Source organism: Pelodiscus sinensis, chromosome 11 (assembly GCF_052426305.1).
Source record: "Pelodiscus sinensis isolate ZL-2025 chromosome 11, ASM5242630v1, whole genome shotgun sequence".
NCBI classification, from domain to species: domain Eukaryota; kingdom Metazoa; phylum Chordata; order Testudines; family Trionychidae; genus Pelodiscus; species Pelodiscus sinensis.
Genome location: NC_143062.1, coordinates 40,969,370 through 40,989,339, shown reverse-complemented (window position 1 = coordinate 40,989,339; position 19,970 = coordinate 40,969,370). Strand labels below are relative to the sequence as shown.

Here is a 19,970-nt window from a genome sequence, read left to right as displayed (position 1 = left end):
ACAATGGTATTATAGTACAAAGCATGCTTATTTTAGATGGCATCTTTCATATAAAAATTACTGCAAAAATACTTAAGGTAAATAATATAATAGTCAAATAGCAGAGACAGTGCAGCTGGTGTGCAGGTAGTGCATAAGGGAGTATGGAGTCTCCTCAAATCTGAGTGTGGCAGAAGTGTGTGTGTGGAAGGTGATGGGAGACGAGAAACCCCTCCCCAGAGTACGGATGTTGTGTGGGGGGCTAAGTATCCCCTCAGTCAGAGTGTGGAATGTGGGAGATTGGGAAGCCTCTGTGGAAGGGCCAGAAGGGGTGGGGAAGCCCCTATTGGAAACATGTGGGTGTGGGAGAGGGGTTGGGTAGCCCCCCAGTCAGTATGGAAGATGGGGGGAGCTAGGGGAGACCCCTGTGGAAGGGGCAGGAGGGATTGGGAAACCCATATGACAGGGGTGAGAGGATGGGGAAGCCCCCCCAGTCAGTGTGGAAAGGGGGGTGAGGAGGCCCCATGGGCAGATGCAGGGGGATGGGGTAGCCCTCCCCAGTCAGTGTGTGTGGGGGGGTTAGGAGGCCCCTGGGCCAGATGCAGGGGGATGGGGTAGCCCCCCCAGTCAGTGTGTGGGGGGGGGGTTAGGAAGCCCCTGGAGCAGATGCAGGGGGGATGGGGTAGCCCCCCCAGTCCGTGTGTGTGGGGGGGTTAGGTGGCCCCTGGGGCAGATGCAGAGGGAGGGGGTAGCCCCCCACAGAGTGTGTTTGGGGGGGTTAGGAGGCTCCTGGGACAGATGCAGGGGGATGGGGTAGCCCCCCCCCCGAGTCAGTGTGGAATGGGGGTGAGGTGGCCCCTGGGGCAGATGCAGGGGGAGGGGGTAGCCCCCCAGTCAGTGTGTGGGGGGGGTTAGGAGGCCCCTGGGGCAGATGCAGGGGGATTGGATAGGCACCCCAGTCAGTGTGGAGGGGGGGTGAGGTGGCCCCTGGAGCAGAGGCAGGGGGGTGGGGTAGCCCCCCCCAGTCAGTGTGGAGGGGGGGTGAGGTGGCCCCTGGAGCAGAGGCAGGGGGGTGGGGTAGCCCCCCCCAGTCAGTGTGGGGGGGGGGTGAGGTGGCCCCTGGAGCAGAGGCAGGGGGGTGGGGTAGCCCCCCCCAGTCAGTGTGGGGGGAGCGAGGTGGCCCCTGGGGCAGAGGGAGGGGTGACCCCCCCCAGTCAGTGTGGGGGGGCGAGGTGGCCCCTGGGGCAGAGGGAGGGGTGACCCCCCCCAGTCAGTGTGGGGGGGGCGAGGTGGCCCCCACTCAGAACGCAGAAGGCGAGGGCGGGGCCCCCTCCCCGCGGTACGTGCGCAAGCGGTGCGCGTACCGGCCGCCCGCCCGCGCCGAGCCCATCCCCTCGCGCTCCCGCCTCACCCAGCCCCGCCCCCCGGCGCGCCACCGCTCCCCCCGGGAGGGGGCGGGCCGTCGGGGGCGCGCACGGTGGCGGCCCGGCGCCATGTTGGAGGCTTGCTAAGCCCGCGGTGTGTGTTCGTGCCGCTGCCGGTGCCTGTTTCCTGTGCGGGGCGGGGGGGCAGGAGGCGGGAGCGGCGCCGCGGCGGACCATGGATGTCGAGAGGCTGCAGGAGGCGCTGAAAGGTGGGGGCCGGGCCGCGCGGGGGGCGCTCGCGCCGCCGCGGGTGGGTCCTGGCGCTGAGGGAGGCCACGGCCCCTGGGGCAGGCGAGGAGGCGGCGCCCCAGGCCGGGCGGAGGAGGCGGTGAGGAGCAAAGTCCCCTCCCCCCCGTCGCTGAGGCGGCAGCGCTCCCTGGGACACGAGGGAGAGCGCGCGGGGGGGGGTGTAGGTGGGCGGCTGGGGGGGGCAGTGTCTCTTCTCTGCCCTTGACCCCCCCCCTTGCCCCGCGGAGCCCAGCGCCCCCGTTGTCCCCCCTCCCCCTATCCCCCGCCTGCCTCCCTGGGCGCAGCCGGCTCTCTCGTGGCTCCAGCCGCTCCTGGGAAGTTGCGAGTCAACTTCGAGTGACTTTCCGCCGTTCAGGTGCAGGCGGTTCCCCCCTCAGACAGCGGCGGGAGTGGGGTACCGGGGGGGGGGGGTCTCGCTTTCCCGCACACTGGGACTTGGCAAAGCGTCTTGTGGGACCAAGGCCACTGATGGTAACTGGGATTTTCTCATCCCCCTCCCCCGCTTCCCTTACCTGCAGATTTTGAGAAGCGAGGGAAGAAGGAATCGTGTCCAGTGCTGGATCAATTTCTTGGTCATGTTGCCAAGACTGGGGAGACAATGTAAGTCTGATTCCTTCCCCACTCTTATCAGTTGAGGCTCATAAGAGCTTTTACCAATTTTAGGCCCAGAGCTAGATTTAATGCCCGAGTTTTGTTGACATGTAGCTTGATTTTGTGACCTAAATATTTTGCCCTTCATTCTAGTGGCAGTTCTTAGTGATTGAAGACCTCTCCAGTTTTGTTGGTTTCTTTCCTTTCATGCTTGTAGTTGACCCACAGGAGTCTGATATGATTGAGAAGTTTCTCCTTGTGTGTTGTATAGACTTGGTTCAGGGTCATCTGTCGGGTTTTGTGGATCCTGTTAATGCCTGTTGCTTTCGCCGCATTTTATATAATACTCATATCTGGTTGCATAGCCTGAAAGAGGAGAAGTTTTTTTTAGTGTGTATTGTGAAGTCTTTCAAACGTGATATCCCATAGCATGATTCACAAAAGCAAGTGACTTGGTGATTTAGATGAATGTTTGCAGGCTTTGTGTACTATACTCACAGGCTGCCTTGCATTCAGTTTCTGTTTTTTAAGTCAAAGGTGAAAAACATAATTTAGAAACTGTCTGCCCAAAAGGGTATGGGAACTAACTTGTTACCTTGCATTTCATTAGGTCCTCCTTTCTTAGTCTACACAACTGTTCCCACTTCACTCTCCCTAGGCTTTTCTTTCATAGATCAGCATTAACTGGGGTTAGGGCCGCTTTTTTTTTTTGGAAGGGACATTGTATTTATCAAAGAGCTGGAATATCTCTCCTTGTCAGAGATAATCTCTGGTGCTGCATTGTGTTACTTCCTCGGTGCCTCACCATTTGGCAGGAAGGAGAAAGGCTTCCCTGGGTGCCTTGCTGGTGAATTGCTCACTTTCTGGCTCCCAGGCTGCCTCCTTGTTTTTTGAGGCCTAGTACAGGCTTCAGAAAGGAATGTGTGTCTATACCAGTGTTTTATTAGGAACTACTGATTCACAGAGGCTTTGTTCTAGCTTATAGTGTGTCTAACTTGCAAGAGATCTGATTTTTAATATAGTGTGCTATTACTCGTTGAATTTGTGGCCTTTAAAGGGAAAACTCAAGTCCCGAAATGCACTTTGCTCTTTGAATCAAAGGTTTCAGCTCAGCAGAAAAAGGCACAGCTGTAATACAGATATTTTTGCTTAATGGATTGTTAGATGGTCTGACTTGAAAAAAATGCTATTTTTGTAAAGTGTAAAATTACTCTTTAAATATGATAGCTTATATTTTGTCTGAAATTTTGTCAGGCTTTTGTTGACTAGTCTGTGTATATGGTATTTTGGAAGCTATAAGATATTTGTAAAAGTCACCTCACAGGAAATATGTAAGAAAACATATATGATAGGGAATTTAGACCCAGGTGCTTTTGCTTGCTTTCTTTTTAGGAAATATGTGGATTAATTTTGTATTCATTTACACAAAGGCCTTGATCCTGCAATGAGCTCTGTTTGAGATACAAATCATGGACCTGTACATTCTCAATATTTCTCTTAATTTCTTAATTACTTGGTATTGTAGTTGCTGTAGCTGCTTACTAGTTTCTCATTTGTTAGTAATAGTTCAACAAGTCTCTAGTGTTCTCTTTTGTACACAAACAAGGCAATATATGGAGTGACTTTGCCATTACATTTAATTTTGCTCCCATTAGACTGCAAGGTCTACATTATTTCTTCATCTGATATTTTGCAAAATTTATTTACCAAATTCATTTTGAAATATTCAAATAATTAGGACCCTCTATTTAGGGAGAGTCCACCATGTTAGTGATTCTGCGTGTTGGCAATGTTTCTCTTTTACAAGTACTGTGTAGAGTTGTACATATTTCTGCTGACATGTAACATAACGAACAAAAAAGGATTTTGTGTTAGGGAAGGAAACAAATGATATAATATAACAGGCTATTTTGCTGTGTTTCATTTCAGTTAATGTTATTTCTCTGGTTTTCAAGTAAAGGTATTGTGGCTTTCATAATGTTTTTTCCAAACTCTGTGTATCCTTGATTTAAAAAAAAAAAAGATAACTTCTGTGGCATTTGTACTTTCTGGTAGATTAAGTTATTAAATGTAATTAATGTGGTATTGAAAAATAAGATAAAATGTTTAAAAAAAGGTCTTTGAGGCTCTCATGGACATGCTATAAATTGCACATCTAGCATTGTAGGTGTTAATCATACAAATACTAACTTAAGTGAGTTGTTCCACCTGACTCAGTGGGACTTATTCACTCAAAATTACTTTTTATGTCGATTGGGTTAGAAATTAAGAATCTTATACGTACATTGTGAAGCCTGAGTATAAATGTGCAGCTGCTAAACTTAGTTTCTAAGGTTTGTGGCATCTTGCAATAAAAGCTGCAAATACTCAAGTACATGCATAACTTCACTTATTGAAAGTCTCAGTGGGGTAGCCCTGTTAATCTGTAACTTTAAAAGAGTAGTCCTGTGGCACTTTAGAGACTAACAAAAATGTATAGAATCATGAGCTTTCTTGGGCAAAACCCAGTATTTCAGATTAGGGATGTAAGCGAGTAGTCGCTCAGACCTCCCCCCTCCTGCCTCTATCAGAGAGCGGCAGCAAATGGGGGGAGCAGGAGCTGGTGCTGTGGGGAACCATCTTAAAAGCTAGTTCTCCCCAGTACTGTCTCCGTGGGTGGAGGGCAGGGGCCTAGCGAGGAACTAGTGGCACTTCGGTCTTTGGAATGTAGTAGGAGCAGGCCTCTTGCTACATTTCAAAAGCAAAGCACAGGTGGGGAATACAGGCCCAGCAGGGGACTCAAGCAGTCCCCCCACTAGCTTCGCGCTCCCTGCTTTTGAAATTTAACGAGCTGGCAGGGCTATATTTCAAAGGTGCAGGTGCCCTTATCGACTGTTCGAATTATTTGATCTAAATTTAACCTCCTTAGTTTAGATGAGATGATCTTGAGACTTACTGAAGTCAATGGGACTATTATTGTGAGTAAAGTTAAACACATTCTTAGGTGTTTGAAAGACTATGGCCTGAATCTTTAACCATTAAACACCAGGGAGCTGTGCAAAATAATATTGATGTCTTCTAATTTGAGAAGTACATTATTGAACAAGACTTATGCTTATCTTTTCCCTTTTAAGTGCTCTTGTTTTCTAAGTTATCCCAACTCTAACTGAATACATAGGATGCCACCAAGAGCCATTATTCAGTTCCTCGTGTTGGCCATTCTCCCTAGTCAGGTTGCTTTGATCTGGCCTGAGAGGCTTGGGGCTCCTTCCCTGGGCAGTGGGGAGCCAGCGCTGGTGCTCCAGCCATGCTGGGGTGTGCCTAGGGTTGCCAGGTGTCTGGTATTCAACTGGACAGTCTGGTTTTTGGGCCCTCTGTCTGTTTTTAAAAAAAAATCAGAGAATACCGGACATGTGCAGTGTCCGGTATTTTCTGGTTGGGCGCCCAACGGAAGCCTGGCGGGGGGGAGTGTCTGGGATGCTACCTGGTAACCCTAGGTGTGCCAAACAGCCGCAGGGAGATAGTGGGAGTGGCCCTTCTAGTTGGATCCAGGCAAGCCTTGGGCCAAATCCAGCTCATGGGCTGTAGGATCCCTATTCGAGCATTACAGTGTAGTGCTTTTAGTAGTAAGTATAGATAAGATCACAGTACTACTTATCTGACTTTCATTTTTAACTTCTTTGTAAAGCTCCTTTTTATACTGAAAGAAACACAGAATGGAGTTGGATTAATGTTGATGGGGGGGGGGAAAGAGGTGAATTGATTCAACTGTTTAAGTTACAAGAGATTTTTTTGTTTGTTTGTTTTTTTACTTTGATGTCTTGTGGCAAGCAGACTTTCAAACATAAGTCAGAGAACATAGGTGATTCTTAGTGAGGAATGCATTTTTTTGCTTAGTCAAGTGAATTAACTATGACTTAAAAATGCTTTGCCAAGTACAATATAACACTTTCAAATAAATACTGTGCATCCATTCTTTATCCCATACCAAAATGGGCTTATTTTTGGATGATCTAACATCGTTAAACCCTTAGTTAAATTTCTGAGGTTTTTGGGTTTAAGGATATAATAGTATAACCATTTAAATCAGGGCCACTCAACTTTGGAACCCCCAGGGGCCACAATGATACTCACGGCACATGCTGAGGGCCTCAATTAAGTGTGGTTGCATATGCATGCAAATATATACACACACATATGGAAATAACTTTTCACACTGACAGGCATGAATACGAAGGTTAAAGCAAGACTACACAACACACAGGCCCCATTTAAGTCAATTCTGCTGATATTAATAAAATGCAGTATTTATCCGATTTCCATATGACAGCACTTGCAATGAGCAATGACAGTCCAAAATTTAACTACTAAAACTCATATCAACTGAAGACCATTATATTGACTACTTTTTTGTTTTGACTCCCCCCACCCACAGTCCGCAAACAAGCAGGCAATGTGTTGAGTACCCCTGATTTAAACGGTTAACCAGTAAGCCTGGACTTATTGGTTACTGTTAACGATTACACATGGCTTCCAGCCCTGCACATGTGGAGCAAGCTGTCACCCTGTGATGCAGGCTCTGTAACAGAGGCAACAGTGCAGAGTGGCAGCCAGATGTATCCCTGGGAGCGGGGCTGGGAGGTGGGAGCTTATACTTCAGAGCCTGCAACGCAGCTGGCTCCCCGGGAATGAAGACCGCTGGCTCTGCTCCCTGGGAGTGTGCAGTTTATAACCACTACGATCTTCAGTGGTTACATGGTTATCTAATTAATCTCTTTTTAATATTCCTAGTTGAGTTACTACACCAGGGCACGGGTTCTCAATTGTTTTTTTTTTCCCCCCAAGCCCCACCTAATATGTTATAACAACTGTACAGCCCATGTGTGCCCAACTATCTTTGGCATATGAAAGCTAGAGCCAGCATTATAGGGTAACAAGCAGAGCTGTTGTCCTGGGTCCCACGCCATAGGGGGCACCATGAAGCAAATTTCTCAAACTTTGGCTTCAGCCGTGGGTGACGGGGATTGGGGTCTCAGGCTGCAATCCTGCATGATGAGGCTTTGGCTTTCTGACCTGGGTCTAGTGAGTCTTAATCCTTGATGGACCCCCTGAAACCTGCCTGCTCCCCTCTTCTGGGTCCTGTTCTCTCTCATATGTCCATGTACAGAATTAATTTTATGTGCACCAGTATGGAGGTGATGTGACACATCACATCCATATTGGTGCATATTGCAAAACTCATTCTGCACATGGTGTGTGTGTGTGTGGTGGGGCTGGGTCAAGGGGGTTACCTGTGTTTGGGAGGGGACTCAGAGTTGGGGTGTGTAGGGTGAGATCTCTGGGGGTGTGAGAGCAGGAAGGGGCTCTGATCTAGGGTGTGATGGTGGTGAGGAGGAGTGAGTGCTCCAGATGGGGGATGTTGGCTCTAGGGTGCAGCTAGAGGGGGTGTAGGCTGCCCTGGGGGGGAGATTAATTGAAGCCCCCTCTCACCTGAAGAAGTTTGGGGCCAAGTGAGAAGTGCTTCAATACATCTGCTCCAGTGGAGCCTAGGCAGGGAAAGGTGCCACTTCGTGACTGTGGCATGTTCAGGCTAGGCTGGATGGGAACTGGGGAAGGGGCAGGTCTGTACTGGGGCTAGAGTAAGGATGCCTTTCCCTCGGCCATGGCAAGTCTAGCGCAGCTCTACCTTGGGACTGGCAAGCGCTGGTGTCTTTCCCCACCACAGCCCTGAGCCCCTGTGCAGAGTTTGATAGGCAGCTGCTGAGGCACACATCTTAGAGGAAACTTAGCCCGGGACTCCTAGTTGATAACCACTGCCCCAGAGTACAGTCAGGCCTAGAAAGCACAGGAAGTTTAACTGAAGGAACCTTCCCATTTGTCTTTTCCCTGGTGGTATATTTGTTCTCTGGTTGCTATGGAAGTATAGAAGTAGTGCTTATGCTTCAAGGATTATCTGTGTAGTTACGGTGACCATACACCTCTTTTTCCAGAAGCAGCTGGGGCAGGAGCTGTGGCGACTTCTGGGGCCCGACCACAGACTCCAGCCCCGCAAACTGGAGGGGAGAAGGTGGGGGAGGGGCAGGGGGAAAACTAGAGGGGTGGAAGAGGAAGGGAGTCGTGCCGAGGGGAGGGGGCAGGGCAGGAGAAGAAAGGGGAAGGCACCAAGGGGCTGGGTGGAGGAGAGACAAATGCCAGGGGGCCAAATGGAGACAATGAGGAAAAGGGCAGGAAAAGAGAGTGGAGGTGTCAGTGGGAGGGAACAGGGTGATGCTGGGAGAGGAGAGGGGAGGGGGATTGGGGGCAAGAGGCTGGAGGAGGAGATGCTGGGAGAAGGGTTTAAAGGAGGAGTGGGTATGAGGAAGGCAGGGATGGAGCAAGGGCACAGAGGGGCAAGGGGAGAACTTGGGCAGAGGGTGTGGGGGGTGGGCATCAGGGAAAAAGAAGGCAAGGGGAGCAGGGACAGTGAGGGAAGGGGGAGGCACCAGGAGGTTGCAGGCGTAAGGGAAGGTGCAGGTGACGGGATTCTGGGGGTGAAGCAGAAGGCCAGACACCTGCAGGGGAGGGACCGCAACCAGAGGAGAGAGATGAGGGATGTGTTAGGAGAGGGGATGAGGAAGGGTAGTTCAAATGATCCAAGTGGGACTACTGGAGGAGTGGGCACGGGGGGTGAGAGAGGCTGGTGCAGGTGGGCAGGTCCTACGAGGGCTGAGGACAGTGAAAAGGGCAGTAGTCAGGAGGACAGCAGAGGAGGGTGAGGGGGGCAGCAGGGAAGCTGATGGAGTAAGGGGAGGAGACAAGGTGGTAGAGGTTTATAAGATATTTATTAATAACTTCGGTGCCACAGTGGTACATCCAGACAAGCTGCATGAACTCAGTAGTGATGCACAACACAAAAATGATTCTGCTCATGGGAGGAAACTCTTATAGGGAACACTCTTTTCCTACCCCCCGAGTTAATGTGACACTAATTGGGTTAATGCAATTGCAGGATATTTGCATGAGAGGGGGGGGTTGGGTGGAGGCCAAACTCATCCCTATTGGTAGGCAGATGGTGGGAAAAGTTCTTGGGGGGGGGGGGGGCGGGTCACATGATACTTTTACTTTTTGGTCATGTATCCATCTTGATCCTGAGAGTTACCTCTAGGGATGTGGTTAATGGCCATCAGGAGGTGTGGCTAATGTGTCCCTAATTTTGGTTCAGAAAATATGGTCACCGTATGTATAGTAATTATTCAATTTCAGTATGGTACCTTTCAGAGGCATCATTGTGGTGTACACAAAGTGTAGGGCTCATATTCCTGTACGTCCAGCAATGTGATTTATGCCACCATGTGCCAGCAATGTCCTTCTGCAATGTATATTGGACAAACTGCTCAGTCACTTTGCCAAAGAATTAATGCCCACAAATCAGACGTCTTCAAACAGAAAAACCTGTTTGTCAACATTTTAATCTAACTGGCCATTCTCTTAAAGACCTGACAACATGCCTCTTACTTCAAAGAGACTTTAACACCAGATTACAGAGAGAGACTTCAAAACTTTTATTCATGCTTAAATTCGACACTTTGCGAATGGGCCTTAATAAAGATACTAATTACCTTACACATTACAAAGACAGACCAGAAACTTCAGAATCTCTACCACGCATTATAAACCTCAACTACGCACCCGGAGAAATAAAAAAGTAAATTGAAAGAGCCAGACGAATACCTAGAAACCATCTACTTCAAGACAGACCCAAGAAAACCAACAATAGAACACCACTTGTCATCACCTACAACCCCCAACTTAAACCTGTCCAACACATTATCAATAAACTACAGCCTATACTGGAACAGGATACCATACTCAAAGAGGCTCTGGGAGACAGACCCATAGTCTCCTATAGACAACCACCTAACCTCAAGATGATTCTTACCAACCACCACAGGACATACCACACTAATACCAACCCTGGTACCTTCCCTTGCAACAAACTCCATTGCCAGCTTTGTCCACATATTCACTCTGCTGATACCATTATTGGACCTAACCAAGTGAGTTATAAGATCAAGAACACACATTCCTGCGCATCCAGAAAAATAATTTATGCTATCATGTGCCGAAAGTGTCCGTCTGCTTTGGACAAACATCTCAGACACTTCGCCAAAGGATCAATGCCCACAAAACTGATATTAGACAGGATCACAAAGAAAAAACAGTTTCTCAACCAGAAAGGACATTGTCTCAATGACTTAATTACCTGCATCCTGCTTCAAAAGCCTTTTAAAACTGCACTTGAAAGGGAATCCTCTGAATTGTCGTTCATGCCAAAATTCGACCCTTTACACCGGGGTCTTAACAAAGACTCTAGTTATCTTACCCATTACAAAGATAGCTTCCCCTATTATCACCTCTAATACCATTAGCTCACAGACATTTACCTCTCCCCGCATCCCCTTTCTGTTCTGAAGTTTGATTTGTCCTTTTTATATGTTCATTTTTTTTAATTGTATCCTTTGGTATATATTGTTGTGACTATTTTCTTCCACTCTTTGATCTGAGGAAGTGGGTCTGGCCCACGAAAGCTCATCATCTAATAAACCATCTTGTTAGTCTTTAAAGTGCTACATAGTCCTGTATTTTGTTCCCTACCTATTGATAATGTAGTAACTCCAGATTAGCCACTTATTGACTTACAAGAAGCTATTTCATCCTTGCTTATCTCTTCCTTGCCCCTCACCCCACCTTCTATTCTAATATCTGATTTGTTAGTTCATCATTTGTTTACTTTTCATTGTATTCCTTTGTTAAATATAGCCATGCCAATTCACTTTCATAATATGATCTGAAGAAGTGGGTCTGCCTCTCAAAAGCTAATAAACTATCATGTTAGTCTTTAAAGTCCTACATATTTTTTCCTTTTCTTTTACAAAGTGCAGTGGTGCCTCCCAGAAATGTGAACTAGTCTGTGTGGTGTTAGGGATGTTAGAGCAGGGCTGGGCAAAATACGGCCAGGGGGCCAGATCCGGCTTGCCAAGCCAGTGGATCTGGCCTGCGGACCACCCTGCTGGGACCCTCAGGCACGCTGCTGTGGTTTAAAGTGCAGTCTCTGCCCTACTGGGAGGGGGAGGCTTTATGTGATCTCCCAGCCCAATCCTCAGTTCCTACTGGCTGGTTGTTTCCAGCCTATAGGAATTGACCCCAGCCAGTCTATCAGCCCCTATTGTCTGGAAACAACCAGCCAGTGGGAGCTGAGATATTGGCCTGGGATATGGGGGCAACTCAAGCTCCTTCCTGGAGCTGAGAATCATGTGGCAGGAACAAGCCTGCTGTTTATAGTGACCTAGGGCTGCAGCAGGCAGGGAGCCCAGACTGCCTTGGGGGTGCTGCAGGGCTGCTGGCTTAGGTAAGTGCCACTTAGTCAGAGCTTGGCACCCTCTGCCCCTCTCATACCCCAGTTCCCTCCCCCAGGTTACCATCCAAATCCTCTGCATCCCCCTGCCCCAGGTCACAATTCCCTCCCAGACTTTGTACCTCCTCCTAGAGCCCCTCCCCCAGCACATTATCCTCTCCTTCACCCTTACTTCTTCCCTGACCCTACACCTCAATCCCCTGGCCCAGGTCACAACTCCCTCCTTCACCCAGACTCCCTCTCAGATCTCACACCATCTCCTTCATCCTAGGCCCTTTACCCTGTGTGTCCTTCTGCACCCAACCTCCACCCTAGACCCCACATCTCATCCACAGAGAAGTGTGGCCCTTGACCAGTTTCCAAAATCTTGGAGTGACTTCCCCCCAAAAATTATTGCCCACCCTGTGTTAGAGTATAGCTGATTAACCCCTAATGGATAAGCTGATGCTTATCTGTTAATGATCTTGGTTATTCAGCTGGCTCACGGGGAGGCATTTCCACTACAGCAAGGCAGCGAAGCCACCTCCCCAGGAGCTGGGTGGGCAATGGCTGACTGATGGGGTTACATGGTCATGCTATTACACAATTTTTAACATCTCTGGTACTTCGTTGTGATTTTTGGGACTGAAGAGAAAGGGACAAATAATCAAAAGGTCAGATTGTCTGCATCTAGTGGCTCAAGTTGTGGAATTTGGGTGCTAAGTGCTTCTGATTCTGTTTCAGAAATTAAATGTTTAAGAAACATTAGGGCAGAATTTACATTTTTGATTAAGAAATGCATAATCCAAGATTCTCATAGTAATGCTAACATGCCACATTGAATGAATGTACAGGCAGTCCCCGACTTACGCGGATCCAACTTACGTCAGATCCACACTTACGAACGGGGCTTTTCTCGCCCCGGAGCTCACGGGCGGCGGGTCGCTGCCCGTGTCCTCCAGGGCGAGAAAAGCTTCTCCCGGTCTCCCTGGTCTGCTGGGGGGGCATCCAGCGAAGCCGCTGGACCCCCCCAGCAGACCAGAGACACCCGAGCAAAGCCGCTGCCTGGGCGGCTTTGCTCGTTTGCCCGGGAGCAAAGCCGCCCAGGCAGTGGTACCCACGCTGCCTGGGTGGCTTTGCTCCTGTCCCCCTGGTCTGCTGCGGGGGGGGTTCAGCACCTTTGCTGGACCCCCCCCCAGCAGACCAGGGAGACAGGAGCAAAGCCACACGGGCGGTGGGGTCCCTCCGCCTGTGCGGCTTTGCTCGGGTCTCCCTGGTGTGCTGGGGGGACTCCCCCCCAGCACCCCAGGGAGACGGGAGCAAAGCCACACGGGCGGTGGGGTCCCTCCGCCTGTGCGGCTTTGCTCGGGTCTCCCTGGTGTGCTGGGGGGACTCCCCCCCAGCACCCCAGGGAGACGGGAGCAAAGCCACACGGGCAGCGGGGTCCCTCCGCCTGTGCGGCTTCGCTTGGGTCTCCCTGGTCTGTTGGGGGGGAGGGGGCGTAGCTAGTGCGCCTCCTCCCTCCCCCCCCCCCCCAGCAGACTAGGCTTTTCTTGCGGGATGCCTCGGGTAGAGCAGCTGGGGTGCTGCCGGGTTGGTCCTGTGGGAACCTACCGGGCAGCGCCCCAGCTGTTCTGTCCCAGGCTCCAGATTCAGCAGCTGTTGAAACTGATCAGGCTGATTCCAGGAAGCTGGGGGCAGAGCAACTCTGCCTCCGGCTTCCTGTAGTCAGCCCCTGGTCAGTTTCAGCAGGAGTGGCTCAATCTGGAGCCAGTTCTGACTTACATACAAATTCAACTTAAGAACAAACCTATAGTCCCTATCTTGTACGTAACCCGGGGACTGCCTGTATTGTGTATCAACCTTGCAGAAAGTACATTATTGCTTAGGCTGGAAAATTTTCTATCTTACAATGACAAAGTCCATGTGTGTGAGCATATACTGTTACATACAGCTGTCTGATGTTTCTGTACATACTCGTGTGTATACCAGGCTTCCCAAGCTCACTTCACATAATTGCTGCTGTTCTTGTAAATTTCAAGCTGTTGCTCTCTCAGGCTTTTCCTACAGTAGCACTTTCATTGGTAAAATTGTCATTTGAGGGTTGAAAAAAACACCCTCTCCTCCCCCGACGGACATAAATTTCACCCAAGTTGGTGGGAGATTGTCCTACTGATTTAGTTACCACCATTGGAGATGGCTTAATTATGCCAACAGGAGAGTTCTCTTGCTGACATGAAGCAGTTACACAAGAGACTATACAGTAGTGCAGCTGTACAATTGCTAGGTTTATGTGTGAGGCCATATCTACACGGCAGAACGCCTCTTCCCCAACCAAATATGCACACTAGGGATGTAAACAAGTATTCAGGTGTACAATTAACCAATAAGCCTAAGGTTAATCTTCTCTACTATTCACATTTCCCCTTTCCGCTGCCTTTCTGAGACGAGCTGGTGCTGGGGGAGCTGGCTTAAAAGCCAGTTCCCCCCAGCACCAGCTCTGCGGTGCTCCCCCTCACCACCTTCTTCCCCCTCCTCCCCCCACTTGCTGCCTCTTCTGCTGTGCCTGCTGTGGGCCTAAGCTGCTTTGCAGCAGTAGACCCTGACGGCAGCATAGAGGGGATGTCCACCGGGAGCTGGGACCAATGTTTCCTCTAATAGTTGGTTTTTTTCCATCCACTAGTGTGATAAATTTTATGTGTACCCTAATGTGTCTGTGCACCACCAGTAAAAATAAAAACCTAGCTGTGGGCACTCTGCTAATCAGCTATGTGGAATTGGAATATCTCCTGAGCGGCTGCACAAGTGCACAACTTACAGGGAACACTGGCTGGGACCCCGCGCAGACGGGCTGTTGTTGGATCAATCTCTGTTGGTGGCCATTCCAGGCCTCCATGGATAGAGGTTGCGTCGCAGCAGCCTCCTGCATTGGAGGCAGTAGTACGGAGAAGCAGGCAGCCAGTCTGCATGGGGAGCTGGTTTTTAAACTGGCTCCCGCATGCCACCTGGCGCTGCAGCCTCTAATATAGAGGCAGCAGCATGGGGTGGTAGGGGCTCCCCAGGAGTGGGGCTGGATTGCATTGGCTGCCTGCCCTGCCCCCAGGACTATAGAATAATTGAGAAACTGCTAAGGTTTCATGCAGTTACACGACTGTTCTATTACCCGCCACCTAACATCCCTGATGCACACTTTACCGTTGATTCACTCTGCCAACCAATTTAATCATACCCAGGCCTATTCACTTTCCCCTTCTAGTCATTCATTAATGTTCTCATAAGTTGTTACTTCCACTAATTAGGTTTTTTCTCCTCCGTATCTTCATAGGTTCTTGTCCTCTGTAGCACAGATGCTGTAAGCACTTCAGTGTAAAGGAGTTCTGGAACAAACGGACTCACTGATGGACAGACACACATTTCTAAAACACATAGACTAATCATGTTAACCTGGTATAGCACCACACTAGTTTTAAACGGTTATAATTTCTCCTGTTGAATTAGCTCATTTACTTGCATATCATCTCTATGATACATTAAAGTAAGTATCAGGGAGTGAAATTCTGGCTACATTGACATTAATGGGACTTTTGCCATTGACTGTAATGCCACCAGGATCTCATCCCAGGTGTTTCAGAGTTGAACAAATGTCCTCCACTTCCTAGCTGTCACCAGGACTTGTGGTAAAAATTGTGGGTACACAATGATCCTTTTTTTTAAAAAAGTGAAAGAAAAATGTGAGCATTGAGGTATATCCAAAAATAGTCAAGGGTAATTTAGTTACTGTTTGCATCAAGGGCAGGGAAGAATATTGCAGAATATTACTCCTGAAGTTGATGTTTAAATGGATGCAAATTTCCAGGAGTGCATTGTTTCCTGGCTTCAGTCTGAATTTTTAGATAATCCTAGTAATAAATGTATTTCAGTTCGGTTTTCCCAGCATTTGCTAACACTAGGAGACTAAATTAGACCATTTCATGCTAGTACTGCCAGTACCTCTGGGGAAGTAGTATGTTCAGGAGCATATCTTTCTCAACAGTGGTGTTGTACAAATGGATAGGAAGAGGACAAACTGGGGCTGTTAAATGGCATTTAATCAGCTAATCGACTAGTTGATAAGGGGTGGGGGATTGCAGAGCCACAGTGGGGTTAGCTACCAGCCCTGGGAACTAACCCCGCTGCAGCTCTGCCTTTTTATATGTATTAAGAGCCATCATTCCTGGCTCACGTCCGGTCCCCTGCTACACCTCTGCCTCCTATGGAGATCGTGCTGGGGGGCGGGGTGGGACTGTCTTTTAAGCCAGCTTCCCCCCAGCACAGGTTCCTGCTTCTTTCACCTGCTTGCTGTGCCTCTCTTTGGTAGAGGCAGCAAGCGGGTGGAAAGTAACTAGTTGAGTCACTAGTCAACTATCCAATCAGCGTATGCTAATCGGATAGTCGACTAGTTATTAACATCCCTAAGACAAACAGTGACTGAGAGCTAAAAACATAACTCTATTTTTGTTTTGTTGTATTTAAAAAGTCATAGTCTGTACTAAGCAAACCCATACAGAAATAAAAGAAACTGGAAGAAAAAATGCACAGCACTCAGTTGGCTTCAAAGTCAACAATAATACTTTTGGGGATAACTATTAACATATGGAATTCTTTTGCTCTCTCCCCCTATCACAGAGTATACTGAATAAAGCCTTCATTCTGCTAAGTTAGTTTTCAGCTTGTCCTTTGGTTTTGAATATTCATGTTTCATGAACTTCTCCCAGAAAATGTACTTTGTTTTTTCTTTAGGCTAACTGGAAATGGAATGCTTGATTGTACTTTCGCAGTAAAGCTGTTTCAAATCTTTGTTCTTTTTTCACTTTTCACTGGGCTGCTGTTCAGGGTGGGGGGAATAACAATCCTCTTCTATATCTGAAACTTGTTTCTTTTGTGGCCTCACAAGATCACAAAATGTAGTAGTAGGTGCCTATTGTTTCCCTTTATTTTTTTGCTTGCTTTCTAGTGTTATGACTGGTTTATTTTCAGAACACATAGGGGTCCTCTTAACATTTAAACCAATAACTCCTTAAATTCAGCATAATCAAAATATTGCCATCCACTGAGATTCCTTGGATTCTAATATTACAAGATAACCAAGTTCTCCAAAAGTTCAACATTTCCCCAGGATGATGTGATTTTTTTTTTTAATTAGACCCTTATTCTGTGACACAATTCCAGTAAGATTAAGAGAATTTCAGTATCTTCATTTAAGATTGTGCTCTGATCTAAATCACATTTTCTCCCCCTCTGTTCATATTTCTTTAGACCTCATTCTGACTTTCCTGCCCATAGATACTACTGAAGTTTACAATTTTGTTCTGCTATGTTAAATGTCCCATCTACTGAACAGAAACAGTAGGGGATGTGTTTACTATACAGTAGTGTTTTATAGGGATGTGAAAATGTAACCATTGTACATGGTTAACCAATGAGCCTGGGCATACGGTAGCAGTTACATGGTTACTTAAACAAAATACAGGACTATGTAGCACTTTAAAGACTAACAAGATGGTTTATTAGATGATGAGCTTTCGTGGGCCAGACCCACTTCCTCAGATCAAATAGTGGAAGAATTTGAACTTCCACTATTTGATCTGAGGAAGTGGGTCTGGCCCACGAAAGCTCATAATCTAATAAACCATCTTGTTAGTCTTTAAAGTGCTACATAGTCCTGTATTTTGTTACAGCTACACCAGACTAACACGGCTACATTTCTATCACCATGGTTACTTAAACACGTTTTAACATCCCTTGTCTCTTACATAATTAAAACAAGATGTTAATGTCATCGTGTGGGCAGATCTGAAACTTGCTTTAACTGTATTCTATGCTGTAATTCTGTTAAGACCTGTGCTGTAACAACACAGATAAAATATGGTAATGCACCTCAAGATCAAACCTTATAGTAGTGTCAGATACTTAATGCAATACTGTTACCAAGGCCTCAGGCCAGATTAACTCTTCCAGGATTCATGGATTTTGTGGGCCCCCTAGGCTCTGGGTTCGGGTGTGGGCCACATCAATGAGGATTGAGCGTTTTTGGAGGAGCTTTTTTGATTTTCACTTAAGTGGACCCCAACTGATTTTTCTGTGGCTCATTGGCCCCCCTACCCAAAAAAGTTCACCACCCCTCCCATGCATAAAGACAATGTTGAAACATTTTAGTGTTGGGCATAATATTTTAATTTATTTAAAATTAAGCATGACCAGCCAGGCCCCTAGTAGGGCCCAGCCCCCATCTGGCTGCAGCGTCCTGTTCCCAGCCCCGATCCTGGGGCAGGCCCTGTGGTCCAGCCCCTATCTGACCACAGACAGGGATGCTGGTAGCCCCCCTTCTGCTGCAGTGGGGGTAGGAGGAGCAGCCATGATCATGCTGCCCTGGACAGAGGAGGGTTGGCAAGCATAGCAAGCAGGGGGTGCAGCCTGCAGTAAAGCTTCGCTTTATACTGCAGAGCCTGCAGTGAAGCTTCCCTGGGAGCCCGGTTGCCAGTCCCTTCCGGCCTGGCTCCCAGGAACGTGGCTTCTCTGCCAGAGGGAAACCTCCTCCCTGGGACCTGGACTGCTAGCCCCTGGTGGCTTCCCTGCTGCAGCCACCTTTTCACTGAGTATATCCAATACTGTTAACCGATAAGCATCAGTGTATTGCTTATATGGTTATTCTGCTATGTTCTTAACATCCCTAGTTCAAACATATCTTGAATAGTTCTCTTCAGGAACATATCAATGGGCAGATGTGTTTGTATGTTGAGGACAGCTGCAGTTTCACTTTTATTTATGTATTTAGGCACTTCTCTTTGTGGTCTGTTACCTGTCAGAGATCCAGCACTGAGGTACTATTCTAAAATCCTTTGGATTCTAGGATTTTCATCATTTCTAGTTTTTATGCTGCTTTTTCAGTCATTTGGATGCTTCATTTTGTGCCAGTTCCTTTGTTTAAATGCATTAAGAGAGTTTATGGGTTTTTTAAAAGTTTTTTTGTTTTTCTTGATTACGAAATGTGAAGTCTGATCATTCCAGGTAGGATAGTTGAAAGGCTAGTGAGGAGATAATAAAACTTACCTGGTGCATGCAAAATGCTTTCACTGGTGGTGAGTAGGAAATGGCCTGATACTGAATGGGAACAGATGGAAAAAGCTTCCCCTTTTCCTAGTAGTCAGGGAGAAGGGCTTCCATGGTAGACTGGGTGAAGAGGGGGAGAGATACTTTTCCTACTTAAGCGAATGTAAGGCCTCCAAGTAAGTGATTGGTGGAGCAAAAAAGGGGGCCTAGCACTTCATTGCTGTCCTTTCAAAGCTCCCAAAGAGGTGAGAGTAACAGCGTGATTGGGCTCCTTCAGTTTGCAGTGAAACTATGGATTTTCTGTTAGTTGGTTAGAACAAGCTTTTGTATCATGTACCGTATTTTACAACTTGGTAGTGAACTACAAAGTGAGCGCATTTCGTAAAGCGTTTCATGTGCTTCAGTTCTTGCATGAAATCAAAGTGTAGCACTAGATTCTGAATGAACTACTGTTCTTTACATTCTTTAAAAGGCTTGTTAATGCATTTCAGTAATGAAGCCATGGTAACGAGGAATGAAAACTGTAGCAGACAATGTCAAGCTATGGGGGAAAGGCAGCCTTTCCTTAGGTTGGAAAAGTATTCCTCAAAGAATTGGTATAACTTTAAACTGTGACAAGGAATCTATATTGGGTAATATGTGCACTTTTGAAGAAGCAGTTCTTATTCCCGCTCGTCTTTATGCAATATAATTGCAACTTGAATTACCTTTGACTCTTCAGTTTTATTTCCTTTTTCATTCAGGTCCTCAGCAAATTTTGCTTCTTTCATTTCTAAAATTCACTGTTGCCTGTCTATTTCCAGTTCTAGGCTTATTATGATCTTTCCCATGAAATAGGGATGTAAAAGAGTAGCTGATTAGTTGACTACTTGTTCCCCCTCCCTCACTGCCTCTATCAGAGGCAGCAAGTGGAGGGAAGTGGGAGCTGGCTTAAAATCCAGTTCCCGCTAGCACCATTTCCCCAGGTAGAAGGGGGGAGAAGTCAGCTTGTGCTGGATCCCCGAACTTAGCCTGCGATTACTCGGCCTTTTAAATGTGGTAAGCTGCAGCGGGGTACGTTCAGGTCCTGGTGCAAGCCAGGACTCATCAGTTGCAGCTCGTGCTGGGTTTGGGACCTTTCCCTGTTGTGGCTCTGCAGTTTAAATGTAATAGGAGCTGGGCTGTCCTGCTGCAGCGGGCCCTCTTATTTACTAATTGTGTACTTGATACAAATTGACTAATTATGTACTCAATACAGTTACTTGGTTTTTAACATTCTCGCCATGAAGTATTATATTTTTTTGCTA

General features: G+C 47.6%; 1 protein-coding gene across 1 annotated transcript in view; it reads left to right on the top strand.

The window, feature by feature from the left end:
• Positions 1 to 1,443: 1,443 nt before the first annotated feature.
• Positions 1,444 to 19,970, top strand: part of PPP4R2 (protein phosphatase 4 regulatory subunit 2) — a 40,867-nt gene continuing 22,340 nt past the window's right edge. The window contains exons 1-2 of the mRNA XM_075938649.2: positions 1,444 to 1,612; positions 2,171 to 2,252. Coding sequence (XP_075794764.2) covers positions 1,579 to 1,612; positions 2,171 to 2,252 — 116 coding nt within the window. The 5' untranslated portion in view covers positions 1,444 to 1,578. The remainder of the gene's footprint in view (positions 1,613 to 2,170; positions 2,253 to 19,970) is intronic.